This window comes from Talpa europaea, assembly GCF_964194135.1.
Source record: "Talpa europaea genome assembly, chromosome: 7".
Lineage (NCBI taxonomy): Eukaryota > Metazoa > Chordata > Mammalia > Eulipotyphla > Talpidae > Talpa > Talpa europaea.
The window spans coordinates 2,198,897-2,224,065 of NC_140074.1; the positions used below are offsets into that span (position 1 = coordinate 2,198,897).

The following is a 25,169-nucleotide window of genomic DNA, read 5'->3' on the forward strand; positions in this document are numbered from 1 at the left end:
CGTGTCAGCACGTGGCTCAGCTGTGAGTGGACTGAAGACCGGGAGCGTGATGGCTTCAGGAATGCACGCACTTCTGCTTTTTCCCTGTGTGTGCATGTGTGCGTGTGTGTGCTCAGGGTGTGTACGTCTTACGGTGCTGGGTGGGAACTGTGGGCCTGGGTCCTCTCTCGCTACAAGGGACCACCGGTGTGTCTGGCCCACCACCGTGTGTGTCTGGTCACGTTGAGGGCTACGTGGCTTCACCCAGGACGCCCTGTCAGAGCCAGTCACTGGCTTCACCTGCTGTTCCGCTGGGAAATCCAACCCAAGCCAGCAGTCTCTCCTCTTGTTTGGCTGTTTTTGTCTTGGGAAAGGTGCCGTGTGGGCTCTGGGCACAGCTCACACCTAGTGGAATTTCCAGAATAATTTTCACATTGGGCCAGTTCATCGGTCAGATAAAACCACCCTGAGATTTCACACAGGGATTCAGTATAGGGGCTGTGGGCTGCAAAACTGATCAACAGGATGGAAGAGGAAGGGTGGATTGCCCAGTGATGGGGAGGCAAGGGGCAGCCGCTGCGCCCCCAGCCCCTCACGGCCTGCAAACCCTTGGACAGGCCTGTGCTCCCGACCCTTCTCTGCCACACACCCTCAGCAGGAACCTATTTCGCCTTGGGACACAGCAGCTTCTGCCCCTCCTGCCTTGTAGTTCTCACCAGTTCCTCCCCAGGGTGGGGGCCCTTGCCAGACCCTGCTGTTGGTGAGGGAAATAAAGTATCCGGGCTTCCAGCCGCAGCTGTGGAGGGGAGCACGCAGAGGCCGTGCTCTGAGACGTTCCTGTGGTGTCATGCATGTGTTGTGCTTAGTGCCAAGCCGGGCATCTCCCCGTACCTGCCCCCACTGGAGAGAACTCTGAGAAGCACGCTTAGGCACGGGGGTGCCCCCAGCCCCTGCAGCGGCACTGTGCAGATACACACGCAGACACTCGATGGGTGTTTCCCTGAACCTGTAGTTACCTCCTCCTAGACGTCAGGTGTGCCGGCCTCCCTGCTAACGGGCATGTAAATTGTATGTTCCTCTAGGAAGACAATCTGGTAAAGCACATCAAAGCTTCATACTGTACATATTCTGTGATCCAGTAATTTTACTGGAAACCTACAGAAGTGATTGAGCTAGTGAGTAAGAATGACCAGGCGGGGGCCCCATTTTTATAATATGAAAAATAGGAAAAAATGTAAATAGGAAATTTATAAATTTCTTAATGGTGAACTTGTTAAATTGTATATTTCTTGGGTGGGCTATGAATGCATTGACTAGAAATTGCAGCGATGGATTTGGGAAACAGTATTATCAATGAAACAGTTGTTTCAGAAGAGATATATTTTCTTGATTTGTATAAGTAAAAAAAATAAAGGAAATTGATTGTGTCTAGACATGCATTAAAATGTATGGGAGGAAATACACCCCACATGGAGGCGGTGCTTCTCTTGCCGGGCTCGCTGGCCGGCGGGAACGCCAGGTTTCTGCGGCCCAGGAAATCAGACGCCGGGACCTGAGCTCCGCGGTGCTCGCGCGGTCGGCACGGCTGTGATTCGGCTGCAATTTGGCTGCATCTCTGCTCTCCCCTCTCCAGAGTCCATTACAAGGGGGTCTGTTGGCCTCAAGGGACACCCTCCTAGGGCCACGCATTTCAGCTGTCGTCTCCCCCATTCAGAGGGCAAAAAGGGACTCTTCCCACGGCTCTTAAGTCCTGACTTTTGGTCTCCTGATGCCACATTAGGGCGCGAGCCCAACTCAACAGCTCAGCGCAGCCACTGTGGCCAGGAAAGTAGGACCAGGCTCCTGCTCTGGACTCCTCTCAAGCCGGGGTTTAGTTCCCACCTGGGAGGGTGGGAGGGGAAGAGGTGACTGAGCTGTAAGGAAGCCATGCACACACAGGCGGGGCGTAACAATGTACTTTGTCAAAGTTCTGTTTTTGTAACTTCTATATGGCTCATGCCGCTGGGGGGAAAGTCTGCCAGACAATTTTACCATCCACCCCTTTAGCATAGAATTTTGAAGGAAAAAACAAAGGGCAGGGCAGGCTGTTTATCAAAACAGGTCCAGGAGAGAAGCAGGTTGCAAGGGGACTGGGGTAGGTTGGGGAGTGCAGTTTTGCAGGGCTGAGTGCAACTGAGGGGGATGGACAGAAGCAAAAGGCACCGTAGAGATAGATTTGTTTAGCTCCATGAATGGGAAAGTTGAGGCCACAAAATGGACAACCCCGATTTAGAGAGAGGGCAGGGGAGACTTGGGAGAAAGTGGGAGAGGAAGAGCTGAGCCGGTGTGCGACGAGGAAGAGAGGAAGGGAATGCCTGTGTCCCCGGGAGTGTGGCTGAGAAGCAGCTTGTTTTAAACAGTCAACTGCATTGTGACCGGTTCCTGGGCATTTCTGGGAATGTCATTCCCTGTTTTTAAGCAATGTGACTGTATACGACTCCTCGGAGATACCACAGGAGAAAGGCAACATAGCTGTGATTTCAAACACATGACATTTTGGGAAACACGAAACTATGGAAATGGTTAAGAAGATCAGGGTGGTCAAGGTAGGACTGGATGGAATGAACAGACGAGCATGGAGGGCTTCGGGCACCGGAGGAACTCTGGATGTTATGATGGTGGCTACATATTATACTTCTGTCCAAACCCACAGAAAGCACAGTGCTGTGAGCGCAGTCTCAGGCACGCCGTGGACTCTAGATAATGACACGTCAGCGTAGGTTCATCAGTTAAAACAAATTACTCCTCTGGTGTGGGGTTGATAATGGGGTAAATGGGGGAACTGGGGAATCTCTGTATCTTCCTCTCAATTTTGTTGTGAGCCCAAAACTTCTCTCAAAAAAATTTAATCTGTAGAAAAAAATTGGTCAGACGACTCAGGCAGACGGTCCACAAAGAAGGTATGTTAATTCCCATGGAAGACCTGAACAGATGTTCCACATCACTAGTTCTCAGAGAAGACAGTGGTGTGTACATTTAACCCACCAGAATGGCTGGAATGTAAGAGACAACGGAAGTGTTGATGAGGGGCCTCCCTGGTGGCGCAGGCAGTTGAGCACCACACTGGCACTGTGAAGCTGTCTGTGGTCTCAGCAGTGTGGGTTCGATCCTGGCCAGCCAGCGAGAATCCCACATGGCGAAGCAGACCTCTCCTGTCTCGCCCGCTGCTCCCCTCAGCAGTGTATTTCGTCAGTCTGCCTGTTCTGCTCCCCGCTCTGTCTCTGGTGAATCCTCTCACCCCCTCATACCTCTGACCTGTACCCTGGTTCTTGTATATATAAACCTTTTTTTTTTTTTAAAAAAAAAAAAAAAGTGTTGATGAGCTTGTGGAGCAAATGGAAGGCTTATTCTTGGTGTATAGGAGAATCTTTGGAAAATGGATTACAAATTCTCCTAAGATTAAGAACACACCTCCCCTGGGCCTCCCCAGTGGCGCAGCGGTTGAGCGCTGGGTTGCGAAGCTGCCCGTGGCCTCTGCAGCGCCGGTTCGATCCCCGGCTGCTCCCTGGCCACCGGAGGAGGGTCCCACATGGCGCGCAGACCTCTCCTGCCGCCCGCTGCTCCCCTCAGCAGTGTCCTTCGGTCCTTCTGCCTGCTCTGCTCCCCGCCCTGGCTCTGGTGAATTCTCTCACCCTCCCGTGCTTCTGACTGTACCCAGTGCTTGCATAAACAAAACAAACAAACAAATAAATAAATAAAAAAAATGCCTCTATTAAAAAAAAAAAATCCTTTAAAAAAAAAAAACACACCTCCCCTGTAACTCAGCATTCCACTGTTGGCTACTTATCCAAGTTAAATGAAAACACTAAAAGACTACACAGTGATGTTCAGAACAGCTTTCCTCGTGGTGGTGGAAAACGGGACCAGCGTATCCGTCAGCGGATGAGCGAACAGAGCGAAGCGGCACGTTCTCACGGGAGCTGGTGGAGACCCTACTCCACAATAAAAATGAACTGCTGATACACGCAGCACCACTGTGAACCTCACTTTGTGTGGAACAAAATACAGACACGAAGGGGTCCCTAATACGTAATTCCACTGATCCCTAGAGTAACCTAAATCTAGGGCGATGCTGAAATTAGCTCAGTGGCTGCATGCGCTGAGTGTGGAGAAGGGAGTTCACTGCCAAGTGGCCGGGGGCCTCATTTTGGGATGAAGCTGAGATCACACAAAAGCAGGGGGCTGGTAACGCTCCTCGGGCCACGGACTGAACTCTGTGGGTTACACATCATTGTGTTAAGGTATGTCAGCTGACAAAAATGGACTAGAGAAAAACGCGGAGATGAGGATTGGATTGTTGCGAATCCAAACTGGAGGATGCGTCCCATGATCAAACTGGAGGAACGTGCCGAATATTGTCCTTTTCTGTCATACAATTCTGATCTATGAACTCACACTCTGTATGCGGAAATGAGAGTATCGAATGACACGTTAGCACACCAGAGAGCACCTGCAGGCGCCTGGGCCTGGCAGCCCGCCTGCGAGGAAAAGCTGGACAGACATTCCCTTCACTTCGGCCACCCCGAGGCCGCCCCGATCAGCTGGATCGTTCACTTGAAGTAAACTTTATGCAAGTCCCTCGGCCTCACTGGAGAAAAGACTCAACTCCGCGTCGTCCGTGTGGAGACGGTCTCGCTCCTGGTGTGGGGACGAGCAACTCCCAGCCTCGTGCCTTGCACGAGCGACCGACGTTCACGGTCTCCTGGATTTCTCCTGGGTCTGGGGTTTGTCCGTTTGAAAATGAACGCGCGGGACGGGCGGGCGTCCGCAGGGCGTTTCCTGAGCAGCGGGCAAGGGTGCGAGGCGCAGCTTCTCCCGCCGAGCGGCGGCCGCGGGGGTGGGAGACGAGCCCGCGCCTCGCTGGCCTTGCGGGGCGCGGCCCCCCAGCCCTGGGCTCCCCGCTCCTCTCCGTGCGGGAGCCGGGCCGCTCGGGCGTGTCCCCGAGAGCGCGCGGGCTCCGGAGTCCGCGTCCCCCTGCGGGGCCTGGGGGCACCCGCGCCCCGGTTTACCTAACGCGCGGGCGGTTCTGTCGAGGCGGCGGCGGCGTCACCTGCGGGGCCGAGGCCGGGCGCCGCCAGCGTCGGGGTCTTTCCTGCGCGTCCCAACGGCCACCGCCCTCTCACGCGGGCCTCGCGGGCAGGATGGGCGGCGGCGGCCGCGCGGCTCGGGCCCGGGTCGGGGGGACACGCGCGTAACGGTCACCCCCGCGCCCTCCGGCGGCCCCCCCGCCCTCGCGGCCCCCCCGGCCCTCGCGACGCCCCCCCGCCTCGCGGCGCCCCCGCCTCGCGGCGCCCGTGACGCGGGCAACGGCTTCGCCCCGAGCTCGACCCCGGCCCCGAACGCGCCCCAACGGCCCCCGCGGCCCCGCCCCCGCCGGAACGTTCTCGACGCGCGCCGCCCCCCCCCCGCTCGCCCGCCAGTCTCCGGTTGGGGTTCTCCCAGGTAAGACGCGCCCCGCCGCTCGGCCTCGGGGCGCCCCGGCCCTCGGGCCCGCCGTCCGCGCGGGCGGCGTCGCTGGGCCGGCGCCCGGGCCTCGGCGGGGGGAGGCCGCCGCCGTCCGCGCAGGGCCCGGGGGTGCCCCGCGCCCGCCCCGCTCGCGCCCCGCCCGCCCCGCCCGCCGGCCCCTCTCGGGCTCGGAGCGCGAGCGGCGCCCCCAGCTCGCCCCGCACCTCAGGCCCTGGCAGCCGAGGCGCTGAGGAGAACACGCCCCTCAGGCGCGACGCGCCCCGGCGGCAGCCCCGGGCGGGGGAAGCAGGAAAAGGGGCGGCAAGACCCGAGGAGGGCGGGGGAGGGCGGGGGAGGGCGGGGGAGGGCGGGGGAGGGCGGGGGAGGGCCGGCGAGGGCGGGGCCACCCGCGGGCGGCCCGCGCGGGGCAGGGTGGGGGCGGGGCTTCCGCGCCTAGGCCCCGCCCCTAGGCCCCGCCCCCACAGCCGACGCTCCCGGTGGGCCTGGCCCCGCCCCTGGGGTGGCGTCACGTCCGGCGCCGGGGCCGCCCGGCGGGCCGAGCGCGCTCTTCCCACGCCCCGCCCCCGGCCCCCAAAACACGGCGGCGCCCTGGGCGGGGCCGCGCGGCCGACGGCGCGCGGGGGCGGGTCCTCCGCCGGCGGCGCCCGCGGGTTGGGCGCCGGTGCGGGCCGGGGCGCCCGCCCGCACTTCCGCCCTCGGCCGACGCGGAGCGGGGCTTGGAGGCGGCGGCTGCGGGCGCGAGGTCGGCGGGTGAGGCGAGCGGCCGCGGCCCTGCGGGCGGGGCGCGTGTGGAGGCCGGCGCGGGGCGGCGCGGGGCGGCGCGGGGCCGGCGCGGGCGGGGCCGGGCGGGCGGGGCGGGCGGTCCCGGGGCCGGCGCCCGCCTGCCCCCTGCGCCCCCGCCCGCGGGCGCCTCGGCCGGGCCGCCCTGGCCGCGCGCGGCTGGTCGCCGCGAGCCCGCCGGCCCCGGCGGGGCCCGTGTCCGCGGCCGCCCCGCGGCGGCGTCGGGAGGCGGGCCCGCGGCGGAGCTCCGCGGGCGGCGGGGCGCGCGCAGGTGAGGGCGGGACGCCCGCCGACGGGGCTGCGCCGGGTCTCGGCCCCGGCGCGGCGGGCGGTTCCCGGGCGCAACGCGCGCCGGCAGGTGGGCCCGGGGGGCGGGCAGCCGCGGTCCTGCGCCGCCGGCAGCGCCGGGGAGGGGGCGGCGGGCGGGGGCGGGGCCGGGGGCCGGCGGCGTCGCCCGGGGGCGGGGGGTCCCCGCGGACAGCGGGCCCCGGGGCGCCGCCCGCAGACCCACTTTCCGCCGGCGTCCCGGCTGCGCCTGTTTAAAAAAACAGACTCTGAACTTCATCCGTAATAATCGCGTCTCTTCTCCGGCTCTCCTTGGGTGGAATACGCGCGGGCGCGGGGTGAGGCGGAGGGCGCCGCCGGGATGTTGGGCGCAGACGGACGCGCGTCCAGGCAGCCCGGCTGCTCGGCCCCGGCCCCGGCGAATCTTAGGGCGCGCAGGGAGGCGCGACGGAGGGGGCGATGCCGAGGCCGGATCTTGGCGGTCTCAAGGGATGAGCTCAAAGAAGTGAATTTTATCCCCAGGCTGTTGAGTCGTTTTCGTTTGTGCGCTCAGAGGACGGCTTTGGCGGCCTTTGGCAGCATTTTGGAGGACTTAGTGCTGATCAAACAAGAGGCAGGGCTTTTGGCTGAGCCTCCCTGGTGGCACAAGGGGTTAAGACGAAACCTGTGAAGCTGTCTGCGGCCTCTGCAGCTCCAGTTCCATCCCTGGCCAAGGAGCTTCCCTCATGGCGCAGCAGACCTCGTCTGTCTCCCCGCTGCTCCCCCCAGCAGTGTACTTCAGTCGGTCTGCTGTTCTGCTCCCCACTCTGTCTCTGGTGGAGCTTCTCACCCCCCGCACCTCTGGCCTGTACCGCAGCTCTTGTATGCATGAATAAATCTTAAAAAAAAAAAAAAAAAGAGGCAGGGCTCATTCAGGATTCTTCTGTAATACAGACAGTGATGAAGTGCTAAACTAAGGCACAGCAGGGACTCCCTGGTTTGGTGGCGCAGGGGTAAAGTCTCAGCACTATCAAGCTATTGCCAGCGACAGAGGCCTGAGTTCCATGCCCGCCAGGGAGCTACCCACATGGCACAGCAGACCTTTACCATCTCCCGCTGCCCCCTCAGCAGTGTATTTCAGTAGACGCGCCTCTTCTGCTCCCCACTCTGTCTCTGGTGAATCCTCTCACCCCCTGCACCTCTGGCCTACACCCCAATTATTGTATGCATAAATAAATCTTTAAAAAAATAAACTAAGGCACAGCAGATGACTCAGGTAGGAGCTCAAGGAGGAGAGAGTATAGGGTCATTTCCAGGTTGCTGGCTTTAAGATTGAAGGGATGATAATGCCATAAATACAGAGAATACATGAAGAACAAATGTAAGGGGAGGACTTTGTTCCATTCTGTTTACTTTGAGGTAGGCATAAAAGCAGAGGTTGTGCAGTTGGATATCGAATACATCCTTGTGGAATTCTAGGCTAGGCTGTCATGTATTGAGTAGCTGAAACAGTTGAGCGTTGCACTAGGAGTCTGCGTACGTCTCAGTCTTTGGGATGCTGCAGCATAGGTAGTTGGTGAAGCAGTGGTTTGAATAGGTCACCCAGAAAGCACATTGACTAAATTAGGTTAGAGTCCTGAGAACAAGCCTTGAGAAAATGATATTGGGGGCAAGATGATGGAGGAGGAGATGATGGTGAAGGAAATTGGGTAGCATAGCCAACATTTTCATATGCTTTAGAGGAGTCAAGGAAAGATCCTGTTTGATTTGGTAATAGAGGTAATCAGGGGCTTTTGAAGCCAGGGTGCAAAGGAACTGAAACTGTAGATTTTTTTTTTTTAAAGATTGATTGATTGATTTATACAAGCACTGGGTACAGTCAGAAGCGCGGGAGGGTGAGAGGATTCACCAGAGCCAGAGCGGGGAGCAGAGCAGGCAGAAGGACCGAAGTCCACTGCTGAGGGGAGCAGCGGGCAGCAGGAGAGGTCCGCGCGCCGTGTGGGACCCTCCTCGGTGGCTGGGGAACAGCCAGGGATGGAACCCGCGCTGCAGAGGCTGCGGGCAGCTTCACAACCCAGTGCTCAACCGCTGCGCCATAGGGGAGGCCCTGTAGATTTGTTTTTCAACAAGTTAGCTGGGAAGTGTAGAAGAAAGTGATTGTTATTTAATACCAAGAATCCTTAATACTGAGATGTGCTAGCACGCGCTGCATATCTCTGGTAAAGAACCCTTGTTGACAATCAGCTTTGTCTGATGCTGGGGCTTGGCCTTTGTTGCTGTCTTACAGCTTGAGGATTCCCCAGCGCATCCATCTGCAGTCCAGTAACGGTTCCAAGCAGTTGAAGTCTGACAAAGTTAACAAAACTGACCTCTAGAAGAACTGAGCTGTACAGAACCTTACACAATGTGCAGTCCTCTACCCACGGTACATTGTACTCTGTTTAGATTTCTCGGTCTTAGCTGTCAGACCAGCGGTGATTTTAGATTTGGGAACATAACCTCATACTGTGGCCTTTTGAGAGCAAATGGAAACATGTTTCTGTTTTTGAAGTGCTCTGTGGAACTATTCCTTGTCTGTTCCCGGTCCTATGGCTTTATTATTTGGCTGTAACTTCCAACTACTTAAGAAAATTTGATTCTGCTTCCCGGAGGGTGGGTGTAGAATGTTCTCTGAGTGAAATAAAAAGCAGACTCTTAAATTTCTTAGTAGAAGGTTTCTCTTGCTTGGTGCTATTAATAATTTTTTAAAAAGTAAACATCTTATTTGTACCTCAGTCCCTTCTTTAAGTTTTTAAAGGGTGATTCAAAGCAGTTGTTTTGGAAATGTTCAAAAAGTTTCACTTTCTATTCTCAGATCATTTAGATTCATTTCCTACACTGAAATCACTGGAAAGGACAGTTTTGACAGACTTTCTGCTTCCTGGTATTAAGATATTGGCCTTTTGGGTGTAAGAATTTCTTTGAATGAAATCAGTTTGTATCCTGTAGTAACATAGTATCCACAATGTTACTTAGCTTCCCCTTAGTTGTACAAGGTAGGAATTAATAAAATGTAATTGAGTTAGAATTGTCAGAAAGGGCGTGGCTCTCCCTCCCCACCCCAGCAAGCATTCTTTTTTTTTTTTTCCTATCTGAGAATTGCGTAGCTCTCGTTTTTTTTCTACTTTGCTTTTTAGAAAGTCCATAATTAAGGGCTTACTGAAATACATTTCTTATAAATTTTGATTTCTACTTAAAAATCTTTTTAAATAGTCTTTCCTGCTGAAAAGTGTAATAAACGCATGTTAGGAGCATGAAGAAAGTAGACAAGTAATAGTTAATAAATAAAAAAATCATTTCATAAAACAAATGCATGTATTTGATTACTTACACATTTATATATAATTGTTTGATTGTGGATGTAAGAGAAAAGTAAGTTTTGTATTGTAAGTTTATTTGAGGAGCTGGCCTTATGCTATAGAAGCTGCAGCAGGAACATAGTTTGTTCCTGATCTCCCAGGGGCAGAGGTGATGCGCTCTGCCTCACACACTACCACGCTTCTGTACCCAGTCCATCAGTGACTGGGGCTGTTTTTCAATTTTCATTGTCCCTTGTCTTCTTGAGACTTCTTAAACATTTTAAACATTTCTGTATGAATTTTAATACCTGCATATAACCTCTGTGCACACGTGTGTGTCTGCGTGGTGCTGGTGTATCTGAGCAGGACGGCTCCGTGTCCCCCCACCAGTTTTCCTCCCCGTGGGGAATGCCGTCGCCGCGGAGCAGGTGCGTGGCGTAGGGCATCCATTTGATGGAATAAGCGCTGTTGGCTTTATGGTCGAGTTTGCAGCTCCCCAGTAGGCTGATATTTTACATTCACTGGATAATTCATTTTAGGACAGGCTTCTCAAGATCAGGTTTGTCAGATAGTTTCCTGGCCCAATTCCCAGTAAATCCTTATTTTTATATGAAATAACTCTTGTTTAATTCCCTTTGGTCTGGTGCTTGTCTTTCTTGTTGCAGACTGGCTGATAGCTGTTTAGATAATCCTCGCTTTGGGGGTTGTTTAACCCACTTTGGGTTAGATGTGTTTCTTCTGAGTAGACTGGGCTCTCTTAAGGGTTTTGGAGAAGCGCACTGCGAAGTTGAAGTCCCTTCCTCATCACATAATATGAACAAGATTTACCCTGATGGTGTTAACTTTGATCACTTGGTTAAGGTTGTGTTTGCCAGGTGTCTCCACTGTATACCTGTTTATCTCATTCTGTTTTCTTTTGAGGAGAGTCACGAGTCCAGTTCCCACTTAGGCCAAACCAGACAAAATCCTCTATGAGTTTTTATTACTGGTATGGTTAACACTTAGGGATTTCTATGTTTCCAGGCATTTCAGGAACATGTCTTTGGAGAACGTGAAATGCTGACTCCAAGTCACCATCAGAACACTTCAAAATCCATGCTGTGAAAACGCTGATAATTCTCTCTTCGTATTTTCCATCAGTAGGTATTACGTAGTTTTGATTCTTTATAGCACAGCTGTATATTGCCTTATAATTGTAATTAACAAAGTACTTTCATTATATTTTTCATGTGTCAAAATTAGTTTTTTAAAGCACATGCTCAGAGTTGAGTTTAGTCAGCGGTGGATCAGTTACAGGAGGTTCGGGCTGCAGTGGAGGCATGTTTTAAATTGAACGTGAGGGTCATTAATCGGCCTGTACCCATTCTTCACGGGATAGGCCACAGCTGCTTTGTTCTCTTCTCCTCTAGCGTTAGGTGTCTTCTTCTCTGCTGCTGGCTGCAGAATGAGCACATGCTGCTGGTGTACGCCAGGTGGTGGTTCCACCGTTGATTTCCTGAAGTGCTATGCCTCCAAGACCCGCTCCAGTGAGTTTCAGACCGCTGATGAAGACCTCTGCTACTGCTTAGAGTGTGTGGCTGAGTACCACAGAGCAAGAGAGAGCTTGCAGTTCTTGCACGAGGTAATTGCCATCACATGGCAGTGTTTTCCAAACTGGTCCCTGGGAAGGGAATAGATTCCAGCTCTGTTGGAAGCATCAGAGAACTGAGGAAGGGATTTAAACTTTGACGGCTGCTGCATATCTGGCACCTGATTCACGGCCTGGAGTGTAGTAGATGCTGAGGAAGTGCTTCCTGACTGATGGATGGAATTGGAACCAAGAGCAGAACTGTATGATCCATTGCTTTTACTCATTTTGATATAAAATGATTTTATGAAATGATGTGTGGGGTTTTTTGTTTTATCTTTTTATGTCAATATATTTGGCAGGGTTACATTCAAAGTCCTGTCCATTGAAATTTTTGTTGTTGTTGATTAGTAGGTTTTTTTCCCTTTTCATTTAAAAAAAAATTACTGAGGTAACATTGGTTTACAACAATGTGCATATTTCAGGTGTATTTGTTCTTGCCTTTCACTTCTGTAATGGGCTAGTGGTATAAACCTATACGGGCAAGGATATTTTCGAGTCTTAGTAACGGAGGTGAAACAAGCAGTTCTAAATATGTGACTTCGAACATCTGGTTTATTTACTTATTTGCTGAAAAACAGAAGAGAGACCGCAGGGATATGTGTAACACAGAAGGGAGCAGGATTGTGAATCTGTTGTGAAAACTTTTGCATTTATAAATTCTCTTAGTTTTAGAAATGTCTATATTACAACTGGTGTTTTAAGTGAGTACCTTTGGTTGGAATATAGATGGCCTACCTCTGTCCTTGACAAGAAGCTCCAACTTACTTCCTTTTTAATAGAGTACAGCTTAAGGGTATGCTATGGTATTTATAGCCAAACTCTGTAAGAGCAGCGTTTAAACAACTTGTGCTTGAAGTATCCTTCATATAACATAAAAGTGGCTGTGTTTCCTTTAAATAAATGTAGTATGTTACATCTAGTATTTCTAACTTCTGAATTTTTGTACTAGAAAAAGTACATCCCTAGAAAGAGTGTCACATTTTTGTTGATAAGATTTAAAGTGTGCTGCCCATTTTTCTTTTCCTGTAGGTTTTATGGGAATTAGAAACCTTACGTCTCATAAATCACTTTGAGAAATCCATGAAGGGGGAAATTGGAGATGATGATGAATTGTATATAGTAGACAACAATGGGGAGGCACAGCTGTTTGACTTCACTGGCCAAGACTTTGAAAACAAGCTTCGAGTTCCTCTTCTTGAAATACTGAAATATCCTTATCTACTTTTACATGAACGTGTTAGTAAGTATCTTGAGTGTTCCTTAAGTTATGTTAAGAATTGTAAGAATTCAGGCTTATTGAAATTCAGGCTTATTGTATTGAAAATTTGTCTGCTCAATGTAGTTAGGGTACTTAATTACATTTCCCCTCAATATTTTATTATGCAAGTTTTCAGATGGATAGAGAATGAGTTACATATGCACACCACATGGATTCTGCAATTGCCAGCTTCTTGGTATGTTTGCTTTGTCACATTTGTTCAGCTATTCATTCAGTTAATTTTCGTTCTGTTTTTCTATAGCAGAGTTTCTCAACCTTGGCACTAGTAATAATTTGGACTGGAAAATTCTTTCTTGTGGGGGCCGTCCTATCCCTTGTGGATGGTTAGCAGCATTCCTGGCCTCTGTCCACTAGATGCCAGTCTCACCCGGCCCTCTGACCTTCCCTAGCTGGGACAACCAAAAATATCTCTAGGCTTTGCCAGATGTCCCTTGGACAGGATGGGGAGTCACCCCTGGTTGTTAACCACTGGTTTGTGGTGATTTTCACTGATTGCTGTGTCATGGCATATTATATCTGTCTAGATTTTGATTATTTATATTTGCATTTCTTAGTATGCATCTCTTAAAAGTAAAACCATTTTCCTGATATGTCAAACCTAACAAAATCACAGTTCCTTAAAGCCATCTAATATCTATTCATGTTCAGATTTTCACAGCAGTGGCCAAATGGTTTTAGGCAGCTGTGTTTAAATTAGAGACAGGCCAGGGACATACATTACATTAGATTCCTATATCTCACGTCTCTCTCTTTTTTAAATTTATTTTTGAGCAGAAAAACTGAGGTGTAGATCAGAGGTGTGCGTGGCGGGGGGGCGGTGAGAGGATTCACCAAGACAGAGTGGGGAGAAGAACAGGCAGATCTACTGAAATCCACTGCCGAGGGGAGCAGCACAGAGACAGGAGAGGTCTGCTGCATCCTGTGGGTAGCTCCCTAGCCCGGGATGGACCTCAGGCCACAGTGGTGATAATGCTGAGACTTAATTCTTAGGCCACCAGGGAGGCCCTTCTCACATCTCTTTTAATGCAGATAGTTTATGTATATGAATGAACACATGCTTTTGTTTTTTTTTGGGGGGGGGGGGACATAACTTTGATCTGTGGAGACTGTGGTTGCCCTGGAAAATAATGCCCTTTCTGCTTTGTTTCCTTGTTGTTTAACATATTTCTCTGTATTCTATTTTCAGTAAGGTGAAAAGTAGTCTAAAGATTTGATAGGTAAATCCTTTCTAAATAAATTCAAAGTCACTAGATTTTAAAATCCTAACAAGTCTTTTTTCAAACGTTTATATATCCAGGGAAGTAGATAGCTTGATGATCTTTCACAAATTAAGCCCCCGGTACAGCCAGATCCAGCCAAGATGCAGCATAGCCGCTCTCGGGGAGCCCCTCTGCTTTCTAATCACTGCCCCTCCCCTAAGCCAGCCGCTCTCACTGCGGCATTCTTTAAAGTTTGACAAGCCAAAGTTGATTCATCTGATAGGGTTAATGTGTGAGTCTCTTCAGCACATTGCTGAATGATTAATGAAATGTCCATGAAACAGTGGGAACTAAAGCAGCACTGGCGTGGACAGGCTGGTGGAACGGCATTGAGAGTCCAGGGTAAGTGTGTTCCAGGAGACCAGTGTTTGGTGGTGTAGCACCCAGTGGAGAAAATGGGTTATTCAGAATCACTCTGGTACCGAGTGTGTCTGTGTCGATCAAAATGTGAAATGCTAATGGAATTGGATCTATAACCATGCTTACAGAAGATGGACATCATTATACCAAGCCAAAAAAGAGATAGATATACTAGTAAGTCATAGTGGTTCACAGAACACCCTGTGATTAACCAGTTAGTCTGTGAGATAGCTCAGTATTGTTTCTACATTTATAGCATCAGCGTTTGTATTCCTCGGTTTTTTAAAAAAGAACTTTCATTTAGAGAACAGTGAAAGGAGTCGGATTTAGAGAATCTTGGTAAGTCGAGAAGACTTACGTCTTATATTGACTACCTTATTTTTTCTGTTTAGATGAGTTATGTGTTGAAGCACTTTGTCGGATGGAACAAGCGAATTGCTCTTTTCAGGTTTTTGATAAACATCCAGGGATTTATTTGTTCTTGGTCCATCCCAATGAAATGGTGAGTAAAAATGTTAAGGCAATGAAGAACACTACTTTAGCAGTAATAATAGAGGGTTTTGGTGTGTATTTTGTTTAAAATAGTTGCCAAAATTTTTTTTTTCTGATGTAAGATTGCTACAGTTGCCTTGGGGGTTCAGTGGGATCAAGGGAGGAGCGTCTGGGTGGGGTGGAGGAGGACTTCCCACAGCGATGCTTAGGGGAGGAGCTGAACTCTGTTCACTGTGTTGACCTGAATTAATGGAGGAGAACTATTCTCTCTCGCTTTCCTTGCGCGCCTGCTCCATTCCAAGCACATGGAAATACTAGTTGAAAGATTTGAAAAAATTACTTTGCCAATTGATGAGATTCTAAAAACACATGGAAATACTAGTTAAAAGATTTGAAAAAATTATTTTGGCAATTGATGAGATTCTAGAAAGTAGGGGTGGAGCAGGGATGGATGGGGTTGGCGATGAAGAAAGACGTAGAAGTCAGAAGAGCAGGCAGCAACAAAAGCAGAGAGCTGCCCTGGCGCCCAGACCCCTGCTGGGACTTGCGTCCTGTGGCCTTGGGTCTGGCGATCTGTGCTGGCATCTACTCATGTCACCATGTGGAACTGAGTCACCGCATTACACCCGAGGCCATGAAGGGCTGCCCGGCTAATAAGACTAGAAAGGGGGATTTTTAAACAGTTTTGTAAGTAGTAAAGAAAGCTTAGTAGTGGAGTTTCCAGTTAAGGTGAGTTTCAGCCAAACCATAGCAATGATAGAAAAATTTTAAAAAGAAACATTTTGAAAGGTATAGTCACATTCCTCCAAAGGTGAATGTTTCTGTGAACCAGCAGTAGAGCAGAAACACAAAATGACTGGAAACCTGTAGGTCTGGGTGGCTGTAGGTAGCTGGGGATTCAGTTTGTGTAGGGTAATAGGAATTACAGGTGTACACCTGGTAAGGCAGAGAACCAGAGAGTCGAGGTGCTTAATATGAGAGTGGAGCTCTCCTGACCATGAAAGAAAATAGGTGGACAGTCTGCCCCGTACCCTCTTGGATTGGCTTTTTTTTTTTTTTTTTTTAAAGATTTATTTATTTATTTATTTATACAAGCACGGGGTACAGTCAGTCAGAAGCGCGGGAGGGTGAGAGAATTCACCAGAGCCAGAGCGGGGAGCAGAGCAGGCAGAAGGACTGAAGTACACTGCTGAGGGGAGCAGCGGGCGGCAGGAGAGGTCTGCGCGCCTTGTGGGACCCTCCTCCGGTGGCCAGGAACAGCCGGGGATCGAACCGGCGCTGCAGAGGCCACGGGCAGCCTCGCAACCCAGCGCTCAACCGCTGCGCCACCGGGGAGGCCCTTGGATTGGTTTTTTAAGAAAGCTGCATACCAGCAGAGGAGGGAGGGCCAGCAAAGCAGCGGGCACCTGGGCCGCACACCTGCAGCTTGGTGACTGAGCCTGCGTGTCCCTTAGTGACCAAAGGTGGGAGTCCTGAGTTGCCGGTGCTGCTCATACTGAACGTGATAAAAATGAAATGTATATATAAGAATAAATGAAAAGCAAGAATTGTGAATATGTTGCAAGAGTTAATATAAAACTGACTAAATACTGTGGTAAAGCTTATAATTTTTTTAAAAAACTTAGTTTAAGGAAAGTGACTATATCAGTAACAATTCAGATTAGACAGTATCAGTAGGGTGGGCTGACAGGTAGGAGACTAATGCTGTGAGAGCGTGTGTGCTGGGTTTTCCTCCTACTAAGGGCAGAGGTTGGTAAGAGCTATTTTTTCAATTGCTTTGAGAGAAATAGAAAAAAATATGGTTAATAATGGATTTTTAAATTTTTTTGTGACCATCACCAGCAGAATTTTTAATTTTTTTAATCGCATATACACAACTTTAAGGATATCAATAGTGACTGTCAGTTAAAAGAGATCAGAGTGGATTCTGGAAGAAATAAAATCTAGATCACTTTTGTTTCATAGAGACACACGTGAAAATTGGGTACAAAAAAGGTTGATGTAAGGGATCGGAAAAGACAAAACTGACCTACGTGAAGCTGGTGAGGCTGTAATTATAAGGAGTGAAATAATTGGAACAAGGTCGTGTGAGGTTTACTGCATAATCATAAAAAGTTAAATTCACCTGTGTCGCAGTTCTAAATAAGTAATATGCCAGGTAAGACAGGCCCAGAACAGTGGAAGTGATTATTGTTGATAAAACTACAGAGACGAGCAGGTACTTTGGTCGTTAGACCCCACGTACTCCCCTTCAATATTGATGAGTCAGGAGACTACAGAAATCCATGACCTCATGTAAACTGTACATCTAGCCATTTTTCATATATGCACTAAACACTACGCAGATGGCCATATATCTCACCATAATGAGAGCTGGGCAGATGTCAAGGCCGTGGTGTCGTGCCTGCCGTGATCACAGCGCAGTTTGTATAGAAGTGAACAATCAAGAGGTGTGTCTACGTTTTGAAATGAATATATGCTAAAAAAGAAATCAAATTTAAGAATACTTAGAACTAAGTTATAAAAATTTGTAGGATATAGCAACAGAGGTGCTTTTTAGGGAAATTTATCTATGTGATTATGGAAAAGAACTCAAAATTAGCTCATTTCTCTTCAGAAGCTAGAGAACAAAATTGAAGTGAAAAGGAGATAATGAAAAATAGTGAGTGGAACTCATTAAAACAGACAAAAAACATGTAATAGGGAAAATCCCAAAGCCTAAAAGTTGACTTTGTGTAAAAACTTGACAAAATGGACAAATTCCTGTCAAGAAGGATGAAGGGAAGTCGAAGAAACAAACAGATGAGGAGCAGGACACGTTATAGTTAAGTCGAGAGCCTGGGTAATAAGTGTCGTAGACAAGTATATTAAACAGTTTTGAAAACCTAGGCAACATAATTCCTAGAAAAATATAGCTTTTTAAAACTGTTGGATATGATAACTGTTAATAAATTGAACCAGTTGATAACCCTTCCCTTCTCCCCTCCAACAAATCGGTGGGCTCGGTGATTTCACATAGGGAGTTACATTACACACTCTGGGAATAGAGTATCCTCATTTTATGCCTCTCCTTCCAGAGGGAAAAAATACTGCCACATTTATTTAAGACAGTATTACTCTAAAAAATAAAAAGATTAAAGCTTAATCATTAATACAGATATAAAAATCCTAAACAAAGTATTAGAAAATACTGGGCCTCCCCTGGTGGCGCAGCAGTTGAACGCTGGGCTGCGAAGCTGCCTGCAGCTTCTGCAGCGCTGGTTCGATTCCCAGCCACCGGCGAGGGTCCCACATAGCGTGACAGACCTCTCCTGCTGTGCTCGCTGCTCCCCTCAGCAGTGTATTTCACCACTCTGCCTGTTCTGTTCCCTGCTCTGGCTCTGGTGAATTCTCTCACCCTCCTGCGCTTCTGACTGTACCCAGTGCTTGTATAAATAAATAAATAAAAAGAGAGAACTTGCTTCTCCAGCACACTTAAAAAAAAAAAAAAGTATTAGAAAATACAATGTAGTATAATTGTATTAACAGGTTAAAACAAATAGATGCAAAAAACTTAAGAAATTTGATTAAAGTCTTCGCAGATGAGAAGGAAATTCCATAATCTGATAAATACAATCTGTTAAAAAAAAAAAAAAACTAAAGAAATTGAATTGTAAATTGTACAAGACCTCTGCAGGCAAATTGTAAATCCAAGTTGAACTGATTTTTAGTGACACATCCCCTTGAAAATCATGAATAGACAAAGTTTCTATAGAATGTTAAATTAGGACTCTGATCAGTGTAGTGAAGAAATCAGAAAATGAAATTCAGGGCATCAGAATTTTAAAGGAAGAAATAAAATGCCACATTTGCAATGATAGGCTCATTTACATAGAAAACCTTAAAAGAATCTAAGTTATGAGCAAGAGGAATTTAACAAGGTCGCTGGGTATAAAATGTATTTATAAAAAAGTCAGTTATACTTCTGTATACAGGTAGCCAACAATAATTAAAGAGAAGTTTCTGTTTATAGTAGATTCAGAAAATGCTGAGGCACATATCTTTAAAACGTGCAAGACCTCTGCAGGCAAATTGTAAAATTTAATTGACAGGAAAGAGGACCTGAATAAGGGAAGAGATTCTGGTACAGGAATGAGAAGGCTTCGTAGGAAAGGGTGCTGCAGGCATTTTAAATATATCCCAAGAGTGTTCTTAGCACGACATGCTAAGATGAGTCTAAAAAACTTACATGGGGGCCTCCCTGGTGGCGCAAGGGGTTAAAGATGCAACCTATGAAACTGTCCGCAGCCACTGCAGCACGAGTCTGATCCCCGGCTGCCCAAGGAGCTACCCACATGGTGCAGCAGACCTCTCCTGTCTCACCCGCTGCTCCCCTCAGCAGTGTATTTCAGTGAGTCCGCCTGTTCTGTTCCCCACTCTGTCTCTGGTGGATTCTCTCACCCCCCGCATCTCTGGCCTGTACCCCAGCTCTTGTATGCAGAAATAAATAAATATTTTATTTTTTTAAAGATTTGTTTATTTATGCATACAAGAACGTGGGTACAGGCCAGAGGTGCGGGGGGTGAGAGGATTCACCAGAGACAGAGTGGGGAACAGAACAGGCAGATTAACCAAAATACACTGCTGAGGGGAGCAGCGGGGAGACAGGAGAGGTCTGCTGCTCCATGTGGGAAGCTCCCTGGCCGGGGATTGAACTCGTGCTGCGGTGACTGTGGACAGCTTCATAGGTTGCGTCTTAATCCCGTGCGCCACCAGGGAGGCCCCAATAAATAAAATCTTTAAAAAATAAAAATAAAAAACTTAAATGGAAGAGGAAGGAGCCAGTATTCCTAGGGCATATTTGCAGAGTGAAAAACAGGAGACTAACTACTAAACAGGGCTCACTCTGAAGCTTGGATAATTAAGATGGTGCTGTTGGCATCCGGACAGACAAGGTGGCCAACAGAATGAAAGAGCTCAAGCAGACTCACTCCTCCTTGGCTCTCTCATATTTATAGAGGTGATTGTGCAAGATGAATGGGGAAGAGAGTCCGGAAATGGAGAGGATTAAAATTATCTATGAAAAAAGGGAAGAAATTAGGTTTGGGTCATAGTTATAAGATATTAATGTAAATAGATTAAATGTCAAAAACCGGCCAAACTTCTGGCAGAAAATGCAGGTATTATTTAGATCTGAGGGGAAGGAAAGGTTTCTTGAAAAGAAACCATTGATTTAAAAGGTTGATAAGATTGACTAGCTCAGAATTAAGAACTTAATATTTGTTGCAAGGCACCTTAAAGAAAACTAGAAAAAAAATTAAATTGGGAGAAGATATGAACAGTACTAACAGGACCCCAAAAGAAAAATGGACGAAGACCTGAACAGGGATTTCCCTGGCCCAGAATCAACAAAAACTGGAAACAACCCAAGTGCTTCATCACTGGAGAGTCAGTAAAACTAGTGTGCTTGCCCGGTAGGGTGCTGGGTATCGGTCAGAACTAGCTGTCGACTTGAAGCAAAGTGATAAATGTTAATTATAAAATATTAAGTGGAAAGTCTCCAAGATTTCATAGGCGGAAACCCTTTTTATAAAGTCAATAACAAAATACAATGAATAACACTTAGCAATTCAGGTAAATGCTATAACATAAACAATAAGGGAATGAAGCGCTTGGAATGGAAGATAATGTTGGTCCTGGGTTGGGAGGCCCGCAGAGGTAGCAATATCTGTGGTGAGGGGGCCTAAGTTTCTGCGTTGGATGGTGAGTTTATGGATGCTTTTTGCATTATTAAAAATTGCCGGAGTCCAGCTCCAACCGGGGCAGGGTCCCCAAAGGACGAGACGGCATCGGCGGAGGTGAAGATGAGGAGACACGGACACTCGATGAAGGTGCAAAGTATCATCCTGCTGAGGTCTCAGCGGGTCTTTATTTGTCCGTGACAAGCAGGCCGCGGGCGTACATCAGCGTGCGCAGTTGGGCAGAAAGATCACGGTCATCGCACTATTGTCGAGAGCAGTTTGGTGGGGGCTCTTTGACCTTGTACCGAGATGATGACGTTCATTATTCTTTGAGAAAAGTACAGTTGCTACACAGAGCGTTCCTGTTACAATCATTTATCTTTCACAGCCGAGCAGCTACCCTATTAATGTTAAAGCAGGCATATGAGCTCATTTGATTAAAGTTGCACCTCTACTTTTATCATAGTGAAAGATTAACTAAATGTTAAAGAGTCTAAGGTTAGAGAAATGTCAGTGCCATTTTCTGTAGGTTACCTACACGGCACGGGGAGTTTATTTGATCTAATAATTAGGGAACGAAGAAAGGGGGGGTCTCCTCTAGCTTAATCTGGTCATCCTGAGGATGGTACATAATTACATGATCAGAAAGAAGCCTCTTGTTCATAAGTCGCCATTTACCAACCCTTCTTTTTATCAAAGAGCTCCGCACACAAAAGGGTCGGGGCGAAAGCCGAGAGCAGGAGTGGAAAAGCTCATTGTGTTCGTGAGTTTACTGTATAGAAGAGAGTGGCAGAGGGGCATTTGTTAGGGGCCAGACAGAGTCAGTTAGGTCGTTTTTTTCATAGTTTCCGGAGTGTCATTTAGTGCTTATGCCCAGAAGATTAGGAAATACTAGAATTTGAGTTACTAGCCCCAAGCAGAGAGAAACTCCGGCTATTTTGGGATATGTTGTTACTGCCCCCTTGCTTTGCAGCACTGACGTCACTGAAACAGTGAATTGTAAAACTATTTTTTTTGACCATGTCATCTATGTTTAGATGCATAGCGTAAAAGATCACCAACCACAAGCATTGCCACAAACAAAAGGAAAGGATCCGGCGGGAGCCGGTTATGGAGCCTCCTGACTTTTCAGGAATTTCCCCCATGCCCAGACCTTGTCAGACAGCATGAGTAGCCCGCGCCAAAAAATCAGTATTTAAAAGTGGTCCATGGACAGCCAGAGTTGAAAGTGTGTCCTGATGAAGGGTTGTAGTTATTATAAATCAGAAGTCTGGCTCCCTGGCCCTCACCCAAAAAAAAGCCAGCAAAAGACTTGATTTCCTTTCACTCAAGTGGGAACAAAACACCTACGAATGTCAGAGAAAGCAAGGCTGGAGTTGACATGTTTACCCAACAAACAAGGATGCAGCGGGTCCCAGCACAGGGAACTGGAAACCAGTAGAAGATGGAGAGGAAAGCCCCAGTCGTCAGGAGTGTTAGCGAAAGTCCGTGAACCCCAGCCGGCGGCAGTGACATGCATGCTGAACAGGCCATGGGATGGAAAGGCAGAACCTGGCCTCTGTGGTGCTGTGCCTTCTGTCACAGGTGTACCTGGAAATACAAGTGATGGGTGGAGACAGATACTTGTCTGGCTTGGAAATGTGAAACCACAGGCCTGTTTTCAGAAGAAAGTTCCAGTCTGCCTGCCTGCTTGGCGCCTGCTTGTAGAGACCAGTGCAGATGGTTTCCAAAGGGTCATGCCTCAGCTGAGTCCTCCTCAGATCCCCACACATAGATCCCAGCTGAAGTTGCCGAAGCCATGAAAAAAGTCACTGATAGAATTAAAAATGAACAATTATACCCAAAGAATGCCTTCTTTAGAATTATCAGGTGCAGAATGTAAAGTTCTTAATTAAAAGAGAGACCTAAAAACCCACTATCAGATGACCAGGAATATTTTTAAAAGATTTAAAGAGAATAGGCACATTGAAATGGATGTAGTGGCTACCTAGATGTGGCCGAAGGGGGATTCCGCTTGTAAGACAGGGGAACAGATGGCTTAGTGCATTACACGGCCCGGGATGCAGGATGGCGTGAGAAGGTTTAATATAGGTTCACTCTGTTCTAGAAGGAACTAGGGGAACAATGAAGAGGTGGTAATGGTGGGTCATGCTAAGCAATCAGCGGCGGGCACAGCAAGCATGCACTGGCAGACGCTGAGGCACAGAAATAAAAGGCATGCCCACACCTGTGCTCACGGTGGTGCCACCTTGCGTGGTAAAGGCGAAAGGACTGGAGGGAGCCAGAGAAAAGGAGCTGCGGTCCGCTTCTAAACCACACAATCCAACCCATAGCCAGGGCAACACCTTCCGTGCGCACAAGGAAGATGGCAGGGCTGATGGTCACACCGTTCTCCCCTGCACTGCAGTGTCCAGAGCAGCGGCAGCACTTGTGTGTAGTCAAGTTGCTTTAGCCTCCCGTAATCTGGAACATTTCCTTAACCTTTCTGTGTCTTTTATGACAACCGCATTTCTGAAGACTATAGCCATTCCTGACGCCGTCCTTTAAAAAAAAAAGCCACAAAGCTCCTCACTTGGGGCTTGTCCTCTGTTTCTCCTGGTCAGGCGCAGGTTGTGCGTTGCCAGTTGGAGTCTGTGTGTGTGTGTCCTCCAGGGATGCTGCAGGCAGAAGCGCACCGTGTTGCCTGCCCGTTAGCACGATAACTTTGCTCGTTTAGTTGAGGTGGTATCCAGTTCTCCACTGTGCAGTTTCAATTTCTTAGCTGCTTTAAGATCGTGATAGATAACCTGTTCGTCGACTTTTCTCCTTCTGTTAGCATTAGCTGATGCTTCTTGCCTGAAACAGATTTTCTAAAATTACAGATAATTTTCCAGCTCCAGCACACTCCACATTTATCAGCCAGCAGTTGGTATTGATTGTACCAACCAAGAGCTCTTTTCCCTTCTCCCGTTGGGTTATCAGCAGTATGGACAATACTGATATCTCAGGATGTTAAGGACAGAAAGATCTCAAAGGAGCCAGAGAAAACACTATCTATGAAGGAGCTGCAGTTAGCTTCTCAACCAGAAAGACAAAACCCAGAAGATACTATGTTTTATTTTATAGTGTAAGATTCAGTATTGGCACTTTGGCAGTGGGTGGGTGGACTGACACAGACGTGAAGAGGTATCCGACATTTATATAATAGTGTAAATCAAAAGCCTATTTTTTTGGTACATTATTTTATGTCTTTCAACCTTTTTTTGACCATAACCTACAGTAAAAAATGTCATTCAGTGAGCCCACACATGCAGACCTAACATTTCGTAAAACCGTACTCTTACTATGACGGAGACGCTCTTGGTATTTTTTTGTTCAATCACTAAATTTAACTTGTAGCCCACAAGAAATTTAAAATCTCTTACCTGTGCTCTACTGCCACTTAGAGGTGCTATCTTTTGAGGTCTTGATATCTTTTGAGGTCTCTTCAGTTTTTTCTTCCTTTTTTAAAACTTTGTTATGGAAGAACACAAGTATACAGAAGCGGGGCAGTATGAACCTCCGCATAGCCATTGGTCAGTTTTATCATTTACAATACATGGTGAGTGTTCTATTTTCCTTTGGATCAGAGTAGCTCTTAGACATCAGAGCATCTTGTCCATAGGATAAAAAGCACTTTTTTTAAAAAAAATCACACCTGTAATAATTCCTTAATATAATTCCAGTCGATGTTTAAATGAATAGAAATGATTATTGCATAAATAGTTTGTAAGGGTTTGTTTCAGGTCCACACGTTGCATATTATTATGTCTTTTAGGCTGCAGAAAATCCTGTTTTCTTAATTAGGTTTTTTATGTAGACATGTTGAATGAAGTAACAAATCTCTTATGCTTTTAGGTTCGACGGTGGGCTATCCTGACTGCAAGAAACTTAGGAAAAGTGGACAGAGATGATTATTATGACTTGCAGGAAGTCTTGACTTGTCTTTTCAAGGTCATAGAGTTGGGGCTTTTAGAAAGTCCGGACATTTATACTTCTTCTGTCCTCGAGAAGGGTAAACTGATTCTTCTTCCCTCGCACATGTATGACACTACCAACTATAAAAACTACTGGCTCGGTGAGTGTCCTTCCCACTTACGCATTGTTTGTATTTTCACATTGCTCCTGAGTAACCTGCACTTCAAATGATTTCTTGGTAATCTGATTAAAATTGCCAGACGAGAGGCTTTCACAATTTCCAATTTTTGTCATTAAATTCACTCACCACTACACATCTTGTTTTAAAATTTTATCCTAGAGGGGCCTCCCTGGTGGCGCAGCGGTTGAGCGCTGGGTTGCGAAGCTGCCCGCAACCTCTGCAGCGCCAGTTCAATCCCTGGCCACCGGGTGAGGGTCCCACATGGCGCGCAGACCTCTCCTGCCTCCCGCTGCTCCCCTCAGCAGTGTACTTCGTCAGTCTGCCTGCTCTGCTCCCCGCTCTGGCTCTGGTGAATTCTCTCACCCTCCCGCGCTTCTGACTGTACCCAGTGCTTGTATAAATAAATAAATAAATCCTTAATAAATAAATAAGTAAATAAATAAATA

General features: G+C 48.0%; 1 protein-coding gene across 1 annotated transcript in view; it reads left to right on the forward strand.

The window, feature by feature from the left end:
* Positions 1-11,310: 11,310 nt before the first annotated feature.
* SETX (senataxin) overlaps positions 11,311-25,169 on the forward strand; it is a gene marked incomplete at both ends in the record, with an annotated part of 52,267 nt that continues 38,408 nt past the window's right edge. The window contains 4 exons of the mRNA XM_084236295.1: positions 11,311-11,487; positions 12,526-12,736; positions 14,787-14,896; positions 24,483-24,702. Of these exons, the coding sequence (XP_084092421.1) occupies positions 11,311-11,487; positions 12,526-12,736; positions 14,787-14,896; positions 24,483-24,702 (718 nt within the window). The remainder of the gene's footprint in view (positions 11,488-12,525; positions 12,737-14,786; positions 14,897-24,482; positions 24,703-25,169) is intronic.